Source organism: Aethalodelphis obliquidens, unplaced genomic scaffold (genome assembly GCF_003676395.1).
Source record: "Aethalodelphis obliquidens isolate GAN/ISIS:26980383/991018 unplaced genomic scaffold, ASM367639v1 scaffold11, whole genome shotgun sequence".
Lineage (NCBI taxonomy): Eukaryota > Metazoa > Chordata > Mammalia > Artiodactyla > Delphinidae > Aethalodelphis > Aethalodelphis obliquidens.
In genome coordinates, this window is record NW_020837955.1 from 11,419,187 (window position 1) to 11,438,095 (window position 18,909).

Below are 18,909 nucleotides of genomic sequence, written 5' to 3' on the forward strand. Positions count from 1 at the left end.
CGGCCACGCGCCGGGGCCACCTGGGGCAGGGCAGACTGGGGCCGGACTTGGGGACCAGCGGCGGGAAGGGGCGCCAGGCAGGAGGGGGGCCGCGAAAGCCCGGCAGGGAGCCCAGCCGCCCCGCGCAGCCCCGCCAGCTCCCCTGCAAAGCCGAGCGGCCGGAGGGCGGAGTCGGGACCCCGAGGGGCGGAGCGCTACTCGGCGCCGGCCCCGCCCCCTCGGGCGCCAGCGGACTCTCGGGCGGCGCTGGAGCCCCCGAGTGGAAAACACCTGCGCCAGACCCCGCTCCCACACCACGGAATTACGGCTCGGGGTTGGGACGCTGACACCTGCATGTTATGAAAGCTGCCAGGGGATTCTTGGGTGCGGCCGCTTGTGGTCCGTTTTCTACAAGGATTGAAGTTAGTGCCTACAAGAGAGCTTCTAGCACTCCAAAATCGCTACGGGATTGTAAAAGGACCCATTTTCCGAGAGGATCCCAGAAAGCCTAGCGTAAAAAATAAAACGAAAGGGGGCGTACTTAACGTTTTCGTTGACTTTCTCGGTTTTAATTTTGAAAATTGGTTTCATGTGGCAAGTGCTGGCATGCCCACGTGCACCTTAAAATCTTGCATACACACATTGTGTCAACAAACACCTTCCTGTTTTAAATACACTCGTGTTCTTTTTTTTAAACGAGTGTCATTCGTGTCAGAAAAAAGGTGAATGTTGCTGTATTTAACCTGCTTAAAGGAGTTTGTCCCCCCTCCCCCCAAAAGCTGATCAAGCAAGTTGGAGTGTAGAAATATTCCCAGACGCAATCCATGTACTCCAAGATACTCCTTGGCAAGTGCAAAGGATGACAAGTGTCAGTACTTCATACAACTAGATTTAATAAGGTGTTATTACAGAAAAAAAAAAAGTCCAAACTACAAAGTTTAAGCAGTTGTAAGCAATAGCTGCATTGAGCTCCATGGTTAGTCACAGTACTGCAGTTCCACACAAGCAATATCAGTCCAAGCCCCAAAGGCGGAAGCTGAGTAAGGGTTACTAGCAAAAACAATCTAAGAGAACAGGTAATAAAAGATACAATACATTTAAAATTAGTTGTTAGTTGAAAAACAAATACAGAGATCTTAGCTGTGAACACTCTAAAAGTTATGTCCATTATTTTGACAGCAAAAATACAAATACCTAATGCTTTATACCCCAACGGAACTATATCCAGGAAAGAAAAAGAGCAGAAGTTGTCCTGTATTAGCACCCAGGTTTTCTACTTGTTGTGATTAACTTCATTGTCATACAAATTTAAACATCCCCAAATCACATATCCATTTCTTGACCCATTTTGGGGTATAAAGTCAACAGCATTAATTATAAAATACTCTGGTAAAATGGAACACTATTGCAGCTGAGATAGAGAAGTTTGGTTATTATAAAAAAAAACCAACAGAAAATGTTAGCTGACATACCACACAAACTGGTGAAAAAGCAACAATCCATACAAATAAGCCAGTTTTAACAAAAAGATAACTTTTTTTTCACTAATCTGTGACTAATCTTTCACTCAAACCTTGCAAGTAGAGATGTCACAATACTCAAATATTTAGGTAGGAGCTTTACCCAGTTAAATGCCATTTTGTTGCTAATATAATAGATAAAATGAAAACTAGCAGTTATTTGCTAATTGCATAAATGCAGTACATTCTGCATTAGCCCATGCCTCACTAACAAGCTATAAAACACAAGATATAGGCAGAAATCTAAGCATAATCTTTATACCACTAAGCAAAAATTTTCCAATTTCTTTTCTTCTGTTCCTAATCACTTATTTGTAGTTAATGTAAAATTCCAACCAGTAATATCCAATTTGAGTTAAAATTTTACATCACAACTTGATCTAATCTATATATTATTTACAAAACTGAATACATAGAGCATACCCAAGAGCCAACTCTGGACACATGTTTCTCTGAGTCATTGATAACCTTGCCTCCGTGGCAGGAGGCCTGGAAGAGGCCATCAGGGACTGGGAGAAACACACCATCTGTCTAGAGCGAGTCATTGGATGTTCTGTTTACGCAACACCAGTTTTGCAGTTGTATGATTTTTGTTTAATTTTAGGTGCCATGACAATGACACGCTGCCTTAACAGCACAGCTTCAAGGTGAGTTTGGGTGTTGGAAAAGAAGCAGGAGGGCAGACAGATCATGCTCGGAGTGGCCAGATGTGTTGCCACAATAAGGGACAAACAAGGGGCACCATACCAGGGAGCAGGCTGGGGGTGGAGTAAGACAAAGTCTGAGACTGTCCATTTACAGTGGTGACCTCGGAGTGTGCCGCCTTGCCAGGCCACCCGTGTGCTCGGGGAGGTCACTCGGGCGAGACTGCGGTCCAAGTCTAACCTCCCAGAGGGCTGGTCCTCTCAGAGACCTCCTTTCACTCTCAGACGTCACCACTGTAAATGCAGGGCAAAGATTCGGCCTGGCGAAAGGTACCCACTCACATGTGGACAGCAGTCGGTGGCAGATTCTCACACACACACACACACACACACACACACACACATACACACACACACACGACAGAATGAAGAGTTAGAGGGGAAAAGCAATAAAACACTCTGTCAACCCGGCCAGGTTCTCAACTTGGTGGTATCTCAGTAAGGGGTGACTTCATCATCAGGGCCACAGAGTTGGCTGCACCTGGTGTTGTATAAATCCACTGTGACATCCCTAGAGAACTGTACTGTGACATCCCTAGTCTTACACTAAACCACTGTAATAAAGGAAAAGGCTTGTCAAAATCTCACATGTTCTGCTCATTCTGTCATTTTATTACCCAATTATCCATTACATTTTCCAATCACTTTACATAACCAACCATTTTCATCGTTGTCACACTATTGTAAACCACATCAGCAAGTTAATACATAAAGCTTTGCATTTCAAAAAACTAGACACTTTAGTAACAATATTACAAAGGTTTTAGCTTCAAAAATAACTGAAAATGAAAAAAATAAACTTTTAAAGAATTAGCATCATAAAATTAATTTATTCCAAGTAAAAATACAAAATAATATTATGACATTGACCAGATATGAAAGTCCCTCCCAGAAACAACTCTATTAATGATTGAGAAAGCACTCCTTAAAGAAAATACGAAATAAAATGAAAAATATGTAAATATGTTTAATTTTTTTCTTAGCAAAAAATCTTTCTAAAAATAACAATGAAAATTTGTCTCAGTACAAAGGCTACATTACTATTGAAAAAATACCAGCATGAAGAAAAGGTACATATTTGACAGTAGAAAAATGATTTCAGTGAATCACAATGTCTAAAGTTTGCAATGAAAATAAATCTGCAATAAAGATTTATGCCTTTTTTCTTTTCTTTTTTTTTCTATTTTTTATACAAACAGTACAAACAGTATTGCACATAACAACAAATAGTCGAGGTTAGGTTATAGCCTTCAAAAAATCGACTAGTTCAAGTGTCACATCAAGGAAAGGCCACAACAGGACCTGTGATACCCGGGGGCTTCCCATCAAGTTGCAGGTCAGAACACCTCTGTGTTTTAAAAAATAATTTTTTTTGAAGGACCCTCTCTTTTAATATAACATTAACAACTTGGGGGCACATTTATTTACAAAACAAAAGGGAACATGTTATAATTTAATAAACTAAAAAAGTTCTCTTTAAAAAAATACAAACAGAAGAACTCTTTCACAATCCTGGTCAGTCGTGCACAATCAACGCTTGATTATAAATATACAAATTAAGGGAAAGTAGTTTCCACCACCTATTCACAACTTTCAGCACCAAATGGAGTTTATTTTTTGAAACCTATTCTTTATGACAATGCTTTTTCACCTTCACTTCAGCTTTATGCTGTACAATATTCCAGCTTTTTTTTTAAATCTCAGTATTATTTTAGTACATGAAAGAGGGGTGCTTCTTCAAAAAGTTTTGCTTCTTTCACATAATTAGGTAGATTTCTGTAGGTTAGATATGATCTTTAATATTATAGTTATAAAGCTCTAACTTCTTCATTTTCAAAAAACACAAATAAGCATGAAAAAAATAAAGTTACCCATCTGTTAAATCATTTTTCTTGCAGAATTAAATTAATATATATTTTTCTGAATAAACTTACTTAGAAAATATCATTTTCTTTCCTATATTTCAAAATTGAGGTATTGCAAAAGATCATGTCAGTCAGAAAGCATGCCTTTTTCCTTAAAAACAAACAAACAAAAAAATCTTCAGCCAACTTTTGAAAACTGTCTAGAATACAAAAAGTAGTAGTGCATAACAAAATTTCTTGTACAGATGAAAAAAACCACAAACATAGAAAAAAACAAACAGAAAACCACAGCTGGGCTGGAAAAAAGCAGTTATTACCAAAAAGCCCAGAGGTAACCTCAAAGGGGGAGAATTCTAATAAGCATTTTTAACCCAGTAAAAAACTATTTTGTTTTTTCCTTTTTGAAAACAAACTATAGTTTGAGAGCTGTTAATTGCAACTAAACACTGGAGAAACAAAACAAAACAAAACCAAGCGATATTAACTTAAGACAGTACAAGGACATCACAGCACATAAAACACAGCGACTTAAATCTATTCTGCAGTGTCATATCCAGTCAGATTGTCCCCATAATTCCAAAACATAGGAAGAAGATTTAAAAAAAGATTTACATAGTCTCATAATCATTGTGTGTGTTTATATATTACTATCTGCAGCCCAAGAGTGAATGCTAAAAAAATGTCCATGGTAGTACTAGCAGGTCTGAATTCTATTCAAGCTTTACAGGATAAATCCAGGGAATTAAGTAGTTAATTTCTCACCCAGACAACCAACCCTGCCCAGGCCATCTTATTTTGTACAGACATTTCTTTAGCATCACGATCACGCAACTTTCTTAAAATGTGCCTAGTTTGTCAATTGACAACTTATCTCTATATACTGTATATATTCCTAGTGTTTGTAAGCTAAGATGAGCTCTTTGGTTTTCTGGACAAGGTCTGAAGCTATGTAAAATGGTGCAAGCACTAGGAGATTGTAACTAAGAGCTCATGTGTTAGTTAATAATATACCAGTTATGAACTGTCAAGTTCGTTAATGTCTGACACAGAGGCTTTAAACAGTTAAGTTTGATCACAGTTAGACATAATCACTTTACTATATAAAATAAATTGCACAATATATAACAGAGCACCGCAAAGTACTTCATCTACCATCCACAAATTTGCTTTAAGAATATCCTACACCTAGGTTTTATATTGGTTGTAATATAGGTCATTCTGTTATGGGCTGTTCCTAATTTCAGAAGCATTCCATTTATTGAGGCATGCCTTCCTCCAGTCAATTACCATTTCTTTGAATGAAAAAAATCTTTTTTTAAAAAAGTCAGTATTTTATAGCTTATATAGATTCTTAATTTGTGCATTGTGGGAAGGTTTTATACTAGACATCAGATATAAAATTTATTGCATGCAGCAACCTGATTAAGTAAACATGCAGTCAGAAATAGTGACCTTCCGTTGAAGCTTTCTCAAGTCTATTCTGATCTCCTTTCGGCAGCTGATTCTATCCCTAAATCACAAAAGTATGTTGTTGGGTTTTTTGTAATTGATACCTTAGCCTGAATAGAGTATTATGGTATTAATAATACCACTTTAATAGCAGCAAAAGCTATTGCAGCATAAATTTACATAACACTAAAAGATCTAACCAAAATCCTCAGCAAAACAAAAATTAAACATGAAGGAAAAATAAAGATTCAGCTTATGAGGTATCCTTACATGTCAAAATAGAGAGCAACTAAAGGCTTATTTTCATTAAGGGTTTTCCTTACTCTAAATGACCCCAGCTAATGATTGCTGAATTGTTGTGAAGTTTTTGCTACATCTGCCACCTACTCACGAGTATTACCTTTGGTAAGTCTTCTCCTAGGGGCGATTCTCTAAGTTTCTGAAAATAAGTGCATGCTCCAGTTCAAAAACGATCAAAACAATAACAATACAACAACAACAAACAAAAAAATCACAGACATCAACCTGATGGCCGCTGATGAGAATGGCAGTCTACGAGTGACAAATCAGGTGTAAGAAATTAAGGTACCAAGCAGACAAAGGTGTGAATCAAAGTGCAAATCAGTACCGTTATACACTCTGCAATTCTGCATTATACTGGACACTGAGTTCAGTAATATGACTGTAAATAATAATAATAATAATAAAAAGACCCATTTCTTCTTTAAAAATCGAGAACAAATGCACAGATTTCCAGAACACTGTAAGCCCTGAGGCAGTGCCCTCTCTTTTCCCTCCTTGTTATCTACTCCAGTACTTGTGGCTGGGTATACCCTGGGCTCAGCTCCAGCGGAACGGGACATGGCGAGGGCGGTCACCTCCCTCCTTCACCAGCGGTTTGTGGAACTCCCGCCCGGCGCGGGAATGTATGCTCGCCCAGCAGTATTCGCAGTAATACTGCAGACAGGTGACGTTGGCACAGAAGAATGGGGCAAACTTCCCACCACAGCGTGTGCCCTGGCACTCATCACACATCTGATCATCCAGCACATATGGCTTCACTTCCACCTGGACCCAAAGAGGAAAGACAGGAAAAAAGATTTTAGCAAAGCTTCCTCACATTTCTTCCTCTTAAGAGTTTATAATGGAGCTTAATATGTCCCAGTCAGACTCGGTGTTGAACTCAGCTGGTGTCAGACAGTGGCTGAGAGTATGGGATCTGCTCCTTGACTTACTACTTACTAGTTGTGTGATGGCAGTAACCTCTCTCTGTGCTTCTGTTTGCTCTATATGTGGATCTGTAAAGTGGGTGTAACGGTGATACACGGACACACACACATATCTGGATATCTATATGATGGGCATAGCAGGGTCTACCTCAAAGGGTGCTGGTGAGGATTAAAAGAGGCAGCACAGGTTAAATGCACATGAGCTGAATTCTGAAGGCTGGAAGCACCCGGCTATGCACGAACAGCATTTCAGGGAGAGGAACCAGCGAGGACAAAGCCCAAAAGTAGGCAAAGGTAGAGCACGTACTTGGGGAAGTTTGGCAGGAGCTGGGCCAAAGGGCAAGTCCCACTGAGGCTGGCAAGCCTAGCTGAAGGGTGACCGTGAGGCTCTGGGCTTCAATGTTTTAAGCACAAGGCTTTCAAAAGACTAACCTCCCAGTACTGTTCACAATGGATGGCAGGGAAAGGGGGACTAGGGGGATGTTAAGAAGCTACTCTAACAATTGAGGCTTTTTTATTTTTTAGATTTTATTGCCTTAATCTCCCTCCAAGACTGGAAGCTTCAATAGAGAACTTTTCATCACAGCCCTGCAGGCTATGTTAGAGGAAAACCAGAAGCAAGGAAGAACAAAAGTTACCACAGTTTTCCCTCATGTCCGCTTCCAAGAACCTCAGAAACGGACTATCATTAATGTTTTCATCCCAAATGTTAGAAATTAGCAGGAAGGTGGCAAGTCTCTGTGATCAGGCTCCTTCCCACGCTGACCTCTAGAGCTGTTCTGGGGAAGAGCAAGCACTGTGGCCGCTGGGGCTATGGAGATGGGGACCCACATTTTTTTTGACATGACTCAACTGCCTGACCAGTTTGGGCTGCCTCTGGACGCAGCCCGGAGGTTCCAGCAGGGCACGGGGCAGGGTACCGAGGGGCTGATGGGGGACAGCGTGGGGTGAGCAGGGACACAGGGAATGCCTGGGATTGGGCTCTGGCATTCCTGCACCTTCCCTTCTGAAGGGCCCTTCGCCGGCCTCCTCTGGAGTTCTGTCTCTGCTTGGAAGACCCACTGGAGATGACCTGTCCCAGCCCTTGCTTACCCAAGGGGGAAAATGTCTTTGCTCTGTGGCTCTAGTTCCCTTCCTCCTATTTTTCCCTCCTCGATCTAACAGGTTAGAGAGTGGGCTTCAAAAAAAAAAAATCTCACATTCATCTCTGCATCATAATTAAAACTGTAGTGGCTCTCGGGTCATCTGCCTAGGTTCAAATCCCAGCCACATTACTAGCTGTACAACCTTAGGCAAATTTCTCAGGTACTGAGCCTCTGTTTCCTCATCTGTACACTGGGGGAAAAGAACAGTTCATACTTTATAGGGTTCCTATGAGGAGCAAATGAGTTAAATCACATAAAGCACACAGAACAGTGCCTGGCACATCAGATGCCCTCATTAAGTGTAGTTATCACTCCCCCTGCTTCCTCTCTAGTCCAGGCCACCACAACGTGCATCCACACCTGGCCAATACTGATGGCCTCTGCACTGGCCACCAAGCTCCAGGCCTTCCCTGGGTCAATTCTCCTATGTCCAGGTAGATGTTCCAATCATCTGCCTTCTCAATGTTTCTTGCCTGGTCAAAAGCCCTTCAGGCTCTCCCCTACCTTCAGGAGTAAGCCCAGCTGCCTCAGTATAACGGGGTACTTACTCCCTGTCCCCTGCGACTCAAATGTAAGCCAGAGCCTTCAGGATTTGCCCCAATCTCCCTCCCATCTAGTCCCCAACTCAAACTCGACCTGGTCTCTAACTTACCTGCACTTTCTTCCCACCCTACATACTCAGCCCACCCAACAATTTTCTGTACCCGGTAAGGCCCGTCTTTCTTTTCTCTTTCCTTCTTAGCATAAAATTAACAATCTTAAAGTGAACAATTCAGTGGTGTTGAATATATATTCACAATGTTGTACAACCACTACCTCTATTTAGTTCCAAAACATTTTCTTCACCCCAGAAGGAAACCCTGTAGCCACTAAGCAGTTTTCCCTACCTTCTCTCCCTCCCCAGCCCCTGGCAACAACCTATCTGCTTTCTGTCTCTATGCATTTACCTATTCTGGATAGTTTACAAAAATGTAGTCACATAATTGTGACCTTTTGTGTCTGGCTTCTTTCACTTATCATAATGTTTTGGGGTTCATCCATGTCGCATATGGCAATATTTGATTCCTTTGTATGACTGAATAGTATTCCATTGTGTATGTATATGCATGTATATATATGGTATTTTGTTTATGTATTCATTCATTAATGGACATTTGGGTTATTTCTACCTTTTGGCCATTGTGAATGGTGCAGCTATGAACATGTATGTACATATGTTTGTTTGAATATTTGTTTTCAATTCTTCTCACTACATACCTAGGAGTAGACTTGCTGGGATGACAATTCTATAATTAACTTTCTGAGGAACTGCCAAATTGTTTTCCACAGCGGCTGTACCATTTTGCATTCCCACCAGCAATGTAAAAGGGTTTCAATTTTTCCATATACTCACCAACACTTGTTCTCCATTTCTGTGATTATAGTCATCCCAATAGGTATGAAGAGATGTCTCATTGTGGTTCTGATTTGCAATTCCCTACTGACAACATTGAGCATCTTTTCATATACTTGTTGGCATTTGTACACCTTCTTTGGAGAAAGGTCTATTCAAGCCCTTTGCCCATTTTAAAAATTGGATTGTTTTCTGTTGTTGAGTTGTAAGACTTCTTTATGTATGCTAGATATTAGACTTTTATCAGATATATGATTTGCAAATATTTTCTCTTATTTTGTAGGTTGTGTTTCACTTTCTTGAAAATGTTCTTTGATGCACAAAAGTTTTTAATTTTGAGCAAGTCCAATTTATCTATTTTTTTCTTTTGCCGTTCTTCCTTTTGATGTCATAGCTAAGAATCCACTGCCAAATTCAAGGTCAAGAAGATTCACTCCCTGGACTTCCCTGGTGGTGCAGTGGTTAAGAATCCGCCTGCTAATGCAGGGGACACGGGTTCAAGCCCTGGTCCGGGAAGATCCCACATGCCGCGGAACAACTAAGCCCATGCGCCACAACTACTGAGCCTACGTGCCACAACTACTGAGCCCGCATGCCACAACTACTGAAGCCCACGTGCTCTAGGACTTATGCTCCACAACAAGAGAAGCCACCACAATGAGAAGCACACACACTGCAACAAAGAGCAGCCCCCACTAGCCACAACTAGAGAAAGCCCACGTGCAGCAATGAAGACCCAATGTGGCCAAAAATAAATAAATAAAATAAATAAATTTATTTAAAAAAGAAAAAGACTTGCCCCTATGTTTTCTTCTAAGAATTTTATGGTTTTAACTCCTATAGTTAGGTTAACTGATTTCAAGTTAATTTTGTATATAGTGTGAAACAGGGGTCCAACTTCATTCTTTAGCATGTGGATATCCAGTTGCCCCAGGACCATTTGTTGAAGAGACTATTCTTTACCCATTGAATGGTCTCACCAACCTTGTCGAAAATTAACTATAGGCCCAGGCTTTCAGTCCCACAGGGAACTATTCCTTTCTCCTTTGAACTTAATACTCCGCTTTGCTCCTCTGGCATTTCCTATCTATAGTTCTGCCTTGGTCAGCATCTCTCCTTATCTTCAAGCAACTTGAGGACAGAATAGATCTGGGGAAGAATGTGATCTGCAGAGATTGTGGGCTCCTGGGGGGAGGGAGCTGTAGGCTCATGAAAGTGTATATAACCTGGCCTGAACTCCCTGTACTTGAAGGCCAAGAAGGAGCGAAGTGGTGGACTAAGTCCCCTCTGCCCTGAGGTGGGAGGACTACTGGTAGAGGCAGGGTTTGTGGGGAACTAGGAGCAGCCAGCTTTTCCACCTTCGGTCCATGAGCTGAGGACTGCTTTGCTTCTACCACCAGGTAGATGCCTATACTCAGGGTGCTCCAGCAACCAGATCTGAGTCCCAAAAAGCTCAGAAAAGGGGATCCAGCAGTGAGAGAGAGGATTGGTCTTTTACATTCAGCAAAAGAAAGCTGCCAGAGGAGAAAGACAATAGCCCTTTGTAATATATACACATGTGAAAAGAGTACTTAAGGAGATTCAAGCCTAGCACAAAGGGCACTTTCCAGTAATATATATATATATATATATATATATATATATATTTTAATGTTACTTTTGTTTAGGTGTAAAAGTGGCATTGTGTTTATGTGGGGGATTTTGTCCCTCAGTTTTTTTTGAGAGCTTAAATTAATTTTTTAAATTGAGGTTAAAGTTATAAAGAATTAACCATTTTAAAGTGAACAGGGACTTCCCTGGTGGCGCAGTGGTTAAGAATCTGCCTGCCAACGCAGGGGACGTGGGTTCGATCCCTTGTCTGGGAACATCCCACATGCCGTGGAGCAACTAAGCCCACGAGCCACAACTACTAAGCCCACGTGCCACAACTACTGAAGCCCACATACCTAGAGCCGGTGCTCCGCAACAAGAGAAGCCACCACAATGAGAAGCCTGCAGCCAGCAACAAAGACCCAATGCAGACAAAAATAAATAAATTTATTAAAAATAAATAAATAAATTTTTTAAAGGGGAGGGGATTGAAAAGGAGCAGGATGGTGTGGGGCCCTCCTGGATACAACCACCATCTTGGGTCCCCCATTTCTTGTTTGTAGAAAAAGGCTTTAGTTTCCTGGGCTTTTCCTAAGTTCCAAAGAGCAGACTCAAGCAGTTACTAATTAGGGGAGTGAAGAAATGCAGAAACAAAGGAAAAATAGTCAAGAAACAACAGTTCAGTGATAAAACACAGTCCTAGTTCCTCCTCAAGGGAAATACATAACAATCTGACACATATCTTTGAGTTGTTCTGCAGGAACTAAGACCCTCACCCAGGTGGAGGATGGTGACTACATGCTGACCATAAGCATACAGACCCCTGACTGGCTGGAATCAGAAGGTTGATGATGAAGATTCCTGAAACACCACCCTGTTAACCCACCACCAACCAAACAGAAGAAAGTCATGCCCCCTGCAACCCTCACCTCAAATGTTGCCTTTCAAAGCCCTTCTGTGAAGCTATCAGGGAGTTTGGGTCTTTTGAGCATTAGACTGTGAAGGACACTGGTAGTTAGGTGGTCCTTATGCTAAAGAAGGGTGATTATTTTGGCTCAAATGGATTCATTCATCTGATGGATATTTATGGAGTGCCTATTCCTTGTATGCCACTGTATTAAAAACTGAAATACAATGGAGAACAAGACATAGTTCTTCCCTAAAATAATTTATGGTCTATTTGAGAGTTTCTTAAAGGCATTCCCCACCATTTGTAGTTTTTGCCATATCCTAATGCCATCTGTACTATTACTTGATGTTTTACCTAACTATCCAGATTAATTCTATTTTTCCCCAATACACATAATTATTAAAATAAAAACAGAAAAAGAATAGATATATGTGTATGTATAACTGAATCACTTTGCTGTACACCTGAAACTAACACTGTAAATCAACTATACCCCCAGATAAAATAAAAATAAAATAAAATAACATAAAATAAAAAGAGGCTTCTCTGTTAACCACCTAAAACACCTGGAGTATCATTAAGCTACAGCACTTTGGAGACACCAACCTATTGGGATCATATTAGTGATCTACATGACCATTAAAGTTCAAATGCTAGAGCCCTTCACAGAGCCAATCAAATCACCAAGCTGACCTTCTGGTTCAAAGAGATTTACAGGACCAGGAGATGAGAACTTCCTACAGAGAGAAACGCTTGAATTCATACTACACACCTAATGGTGACCATAGGTGAATGGATGGAGGTGATCATACCCAAGGATGCTGAGAACATGTGTAACTTATTGATGAGGGATAACTATTAAAGATAAGGAAGACTGATGGGGAATGCTGGATAAGTGGCTATAAAAAGAGGAAAAAGGGAATAATATAGGTAGAATGATATAGGCGAAGAAAAAGCAATACTTTAATAAACTAATCTCAATGTTGACATTGTTGTGTTTCTAACAAACTAGGGAAAATATTTTGCTTGGCAGTCATTTTGATATTGGTCAACATAATGACCTCCTAAAGTAAATAAAGCAATGACTAACAGCTCTTGGTGGCACAGAGGTGATACCTAGGGAGACCATAAACTATTCACAGGTCCAGAGTTCTCTCTCCTTGGACCCGAAAGGTTGTAGAAATGAGAAAGGAGGCATTAGCCAAGGTCAGGCTCAGCTTGAATTATGTGCTAAAGGTCATTATTAAGAACAGCTGGTCCCTGCTGCAGGCTGCCCTTTGGTGACAGGAAAAAAAACAAATTAAGTCTGTCAGATATCCAGCCAGCCCAAGGCATGTTTACAGGTGGCTGGAAGATGAGTAGCAGCAATGATTTCAGATAATGGAGTCAGAGTGGACAAACTGGAGAAAGAGGCCAAGTGAAGAGGTATAATTTAACAGGGATAACTGTCTGGAAAGGCCTGCCCAGGAGTCAGGTAGGCCATTTCTTATCATCTGGAGCAACATGCTTCCTGGAAAGACCAATCTGTTTGGTGTACTCAAAGCTTTAAACATAACGTATTCCTAATCTTCTTGGCATGTGTCACAGAGTACATCTACCCAGGCCTAAAATCCACAGTAACCTCATTACCATTCCCACTAAACACGGTGTCTTTACAGTTGCTAAAGCAAGTCCTCCGCCGGCAGAGGCAATACTAAGAATGTTTAAACATAAATTTTTAGTTTTTCAACTATGAGCTGGAATCCTGCTGTTTAGAAAGCAGATGACAGATGCCTAGGAAATTAAAGCAGCAACGTGAAAATAGCTTTTCCTTAGCAACAAAGTTATCCACAACCTTCCAGTTATAGCAAATTCGCAGTTATTAATTTTAGAAGAAATCTGGGGTAGATTAAAATAAACACAGCGAAAATGGTTGAATTTTATTTTCTTTTTACCTTTCAAAGGATGGGATTGACCATTTTTCATATTTTCAAGTGCTAGGGGAAGAAAGGTTTTAAAATCACCCTTATGCCTTTCCCACAAGGAAACGTACTTATGTGTGCTAATGTTGACACCTTTGCTATATGTCTATAGAACAGAGAGAGATCTGTGAGTGCTCTGTTTGGTCTTAAGATTACTTTTTCATGAAACGAAGAAGGTCCAGCTGACAGAATCCTGCATACTCCATACATTCACTCTCTAATCTCGTTTCCTTCCATGCTGCTTGGGAGTGGGGCTGGAGGTGAGGGTATAAATCAGCCCCAAATCAATTTCTAGTAGTAGAAGAGTATATCATATAGAGAACAATGGGTAAGAAAGTCATTTAAAATCTATAAAATGCATGACTGCCATGGCATCATCACTCTCCAACCCCCCAGGATGCAGACGTGCAGAGCCCTCTGGCTCTATCCATTTAACTGGCTACATAATAACCTTGCAGGCCACAGCTTCCTCTACTGTAGTAGAGGTTTGGACCAGCTCTTCCAAGTAAAAATAAGCACTCACCAAGAAATTGCTAACTGACTGATACCCCTGCCTTCTGGGGTCAAAGAACTTGAATATCCTACTGAGATAACTGCTTTAAAAAACTGTGGTTGTCTTTTTCCCATTAATAATCTCATAACCAGCATCTAAACTCAAATATGAGAAGGAAAGAAGAACACTTAATCACTCTAAAGAGTTTTCATATTAAAAATTATCACAATTTCACAGGAGAAGACATAAAAAGAGAGCAAAGGACAGAAGAGATGAGGGGTCAAGACCAGGAAGGAGAGACAAGACAAAAAGGTCCCATGCCATTCAGAGAAGAGGAATATTTTTCTCTCTTTCTTAAGATGACCCAAACTCTATTTTAAAAGCTATTTCTAGTCAAAGACTCTGAGACTCCCAGGGCTTCAAAATAAGCCCATGTGGTATTCAGAAAATATCTGAACTCACTTCTGGGTGTTGCTTCCTCTCAAAGGGTCAAACCAAACATAGCTATAGCTACAGCTGGGAAACTTTCAAGCCAGCTCAAGGCCAGGGCCAGTAACAGCAGCAAGTTAAAGGCTGGGTTGTCGGAGTCCCAGACTAAGGCTAGGAGCAGAAATAGTCTGGGAACAGGTCGTCAGAACCCTCACTTCTTTTGCTATTGAGTCATCTCATATATTCTAGCTGTGGCCAGGGACAAAGAGTAGTATTATCAGCACTTCTGTTAGTATGGTTACTAGTTCATATTAATCTTCATGTAGGCTAAAAATATAAAGTCTTTGATAATCTTCAGCTAAAATTCGGGCCCAGCATGTTTTAGTGAAGAGAGAATAAAAGATTAAATGTGTGAAGTACTTGAAGTGCTTGCAAAGAAAGGTGCAGTGGATAACATCTCACTAAATAAAAAATGGGTTATTCTAAAAAGTGCTATTCAAAGCAAATACGATGTGCTATGGCTTAACTATCACAATGTTCCTTAAATAAAAGTATCAGAAAGCTCCAAATTAGCTAACAAAGTCAGACTCTCAGGTCTTCTACACTAAGCTAAAATAGAGTCAAGAGAACATTATTTCCCAATGGTATATTGATTTCAAAACTATTTTCCCTTCTTATATAGAGACTGATGTTAGAAAGATACAATAGATAATCTCAAGAAATCAAGAGATGAAGGACTACAAATACTAAAGAGAATAACAACCACACTTTCAGTGCCCTTCCCAGCATTCTGAATATGCAGCTACCCCACCCCAACCCTTTGGAGATAGAAGACTCATGTCCAACAATTCCATTTCTGGGTAGTCAAAAGAACTGAAAGCAGGATCTTGAAGAGATATTTGCACTATTATGCTCACTGCAGCACTATTCACAATAAGCAAGGTGTGGGAGCAACTTAAATGCCCACTGACAGATGAATGGACAAAGAAAATGTAGTATATACATAAAACAGTATATTATCCAGAAGTAATAAGGACGGAAATCCTGTCACATGTGACAACATGGATGAACTTTAAGGACATTATGCTAAATGAAATAAGCCATTCACAAGAGGACAATCACCACATGATTCCATATGAGGAATCTAAAGTAGTCAAACTCATAGAAAGCAGAAAGTAGAATGGTGATTGCCAGGGGTTGGGGGCAGGGGGAAGTGGGGAGTTGCTGTTCAAAGGGTATAAAGTTTCGATTACGCAAGATGAAAAAGTTCTAGCGACCTGCAGTATAACATTGGACTTACGGTTAACAATACTGTACTGTACACTTAATTTGTTAAGAGGGTAGATCTCATGTGTTTTTTTTCACCACAATAAGAAAACAACAAAAAAAAGAGAGAGACTATATGGTGGGCGGGACAAACTTGGAAAAAGGACCAAGGAAGGGGAAAACAATCAACTGCTTACTAAACTTTTGATTTTGAGCATGAAAGAAGAAAAGAAGCTGAAAACACTAATTACTCAACTGGGTTCCCTGGAACACTATTCCCAAGAGATGGTACATTTTAGAAGCATTCCATGACCAAAAAATTTGTGAAAAATTGCATATTGTTTCCTTCTTGGATGTTCACAATGAGATTAGTATATAAAAGCTTCTAAGAAGTCCTAGAATAAACTAGCCTATTTAACTTTCTTCAAGAAAGCATTTCTAAACTCATTTGACTCAGAAAAAGATTTTCTTTTATAAAATAAATATTAAAATCCCAAGGGATTCATGTTTCATGGAGAACAATGTAGGAAATGATGATTTGGGGAACTAATTTTAGGGACAGATTCCTGGGCAGGGCAGACCTGCCTACTGAGAGTTCCTCCTCCTGTTTCACAAACCCAAATAACCAACCAACATTACCCCTATCTTGCCTGAAATATTTAACTCCTTTTATAATGTGAAATTCCAATTAGACTGTCTAATAAACATCTTCCAGAAGAGCTCAAATATTAGTCATTTATGATTTCATGTAAATTAATGTGTTGTCAGTGTCACTGTGTATTGACAGAGTACTTTATAGTTTTCAAAACCACTTTAACACACATACACACGTCCTTCCTTCAAGCTACACAATTAGTAGGTATAGTTAAGACTAAACCCAAGATTGGCTGATTCTAGTCTAATATCCTTTCTACTAGAACAATAGCTGTGCTAAACAATAGCTGTGGGAGGGATCCCTGAGACTTTATAAAGAAATAGTTCACATAAATCAAATCATATGGTTTTTTTTTAGATTAAAGGAGACTCAACTGATTCTACCCTTACAAATTTTCTCAGGACCATGGAGAGTAGACAAAAGAGCAGAAAAATGGCCATGTTTTAAAAAGATTACCCATTTTCTAATGATCTCATTTTTCACACTACAAAAATCTTTCATATGTAAGTGACCTAGACGAGTTATAAAGAAAACTGGATTTAGCAGAGCTTTCATATCTTAAGTGTTCACTTGGCATCACTTCTAAAAATACCATTAAAACAGACAGAATGAGTACAGGTGCCCTCTTTTGCCCTTATTGTACTTAAATACTTTAAACTGTTCCAGTTTTTCACAGAAACACTGTTCAAAAGAATATAAGTAAAATTTAATCCTAACCTTTTACTCAATTTCAGGTTCAAAATCGTTTCATTATCAGAGAAGGTAATGGTAAAAACACCTCTTTCTAGACTAAAGAGAGAAACACCTTCAATCCTTTAAATAGAAATGCATCCAGGTGTTTACACCTTTAAAGGAAACTTGAGTCTCTACATACATGTCTTGACTAACATCCAACTTGCATGTTGACAGATGGGCACTTATGTTAAATTTTCTTTTTTCTTTTTTTTAGTGTCAACTTCAACTATTTCATTATCCTTATATTAAAGATTCTGAGTGAAACTGAGTAGGCACTTTAAAAGACAAAAAAAAAAGAGAGAGCGAATCAACTATTAGTCTTGGACATATGGTTAGGAACCAACAGCACAGTTTAAATAGGCCAAGTTCAGCAATGATACAAATCAACATCTGTACAGCCTAATAACTTTCCAGAGCACTTCTTCACCTTCATTGTTTATCTGTGTAATAAACCTTAAGATTGTTAGGCTAGTGTTCTTATTACTCTGGGACAATAAAATCAAGTCTCAAAAGGTTAAGTAACTTGCCCAAGGTCACATCATGGCTGGGAGAAGAGCTAGGAGTATAAACTCAGATCTCTCAGTTCCTAAGCCAGGACACTTTTTTTTTTTTTTTTTTACTACAGCCATGGTTCTGTGGGTGATGATGGCAGGAGTGGGTGTGGGACCCTTAGATACATAAACACCCCCCCCGCATTAGTGTTCTAGGGAGCCTCTGTTACCCATGATAGTGTATGCCAAGGCAGAAGAAATGCTGAGAACCCTGTGCTGGGTATCATACAACTTCGATATTGTCATCATAGGGATGAATAACCAGTTGACCAGTAACTGTTGAACATTAGCCATAAAATATGCATAAATGTAAGCCTTAAAGGATTTATTTCAAGATGTTAATAACTTTTCTTTTGAACTAAAAACTGAGGCATGAATTGTATTTGTCTCATTTATAATAATGTTCAATAACAAGGGTCATTATGACAGCAAAAATGCCAGTTTCACTAAACGTTATAATCCAGTGGACTTGCATTGGCTCACACTGACTTAAAAAAGGGTTTACATGAAGACAAAATAAAAATTAAAATCAAATGCAAAACAATTGCAAAACAAAATTTCAAATTCATTTTGTTAATATTCAAAATGACCTATAGACATACTGACAAATTCTGATATCAAACTCCAGATGTGCCCTGCTCTGTGCAGTATATGTTCACCTGAAAAGTTACATGAAATATGGAAACATGTATAAAACTAACTAAAGGACCTATAATACAACTCAGGGGTTCCTACCCAGGTCCGTGGAAAAGTGACTTCATAGAAAAAGTGGGTTTAAAGAAACATTAGACCCTGGATGAGCAGCAGTGTTCGGGAAGGGAGTTCCATAAGCAGAGGCAGCTCTCATGTCAATTACAGGTGTCTTGAGAGTCTCCAAGCCTCTCCTAGATTCTTCTCTGTTGCAAATAAAGGGGGTTGGATGAGGTCATGCCCAAGTTAAAGTCTAGCTTTAATGTACTATAAGTGTCAAAGAATACTTTTTGATATGCTAAACAGCAAAACCTAAACTTCTTTATTACTCAAGTGCGTGCTTAA

The 18,909-nt window shown here is 39.7% G+C and overlaps 1 protein-coding gene across 5 annotated transcripts in view; it reads right to left on the reverse strand.

The window, feature by feature from the left end:
* Nucleotides 1–2,794: 2,794 nt before the first annotated feature.
* Nucleotides 2,795–18,909, reverse strand: part of CPEB3 (cytoplasmic polyadenylation element binding protein 3) — a 174,167-nt gene continuing 158,052 nt past the window's right edge. For all 5 annotated transcript variants that reach the window (XM_027112039.1, XM_027112040.1, XM_027112041.1 and 2 more), the window contains one exon: nucleotides 2,795–6,585. In XM_027112039.1, coding sequence (XP_026967840.1) covers nucleotides 6,358–6,585 — 228 coding nt within the window. In that variant the 3' untranslated portion in view covers nucleotides 2,795–6,357. The remainder of the gene's footprint in view (nucleotides 6,586–18,909) is intronic.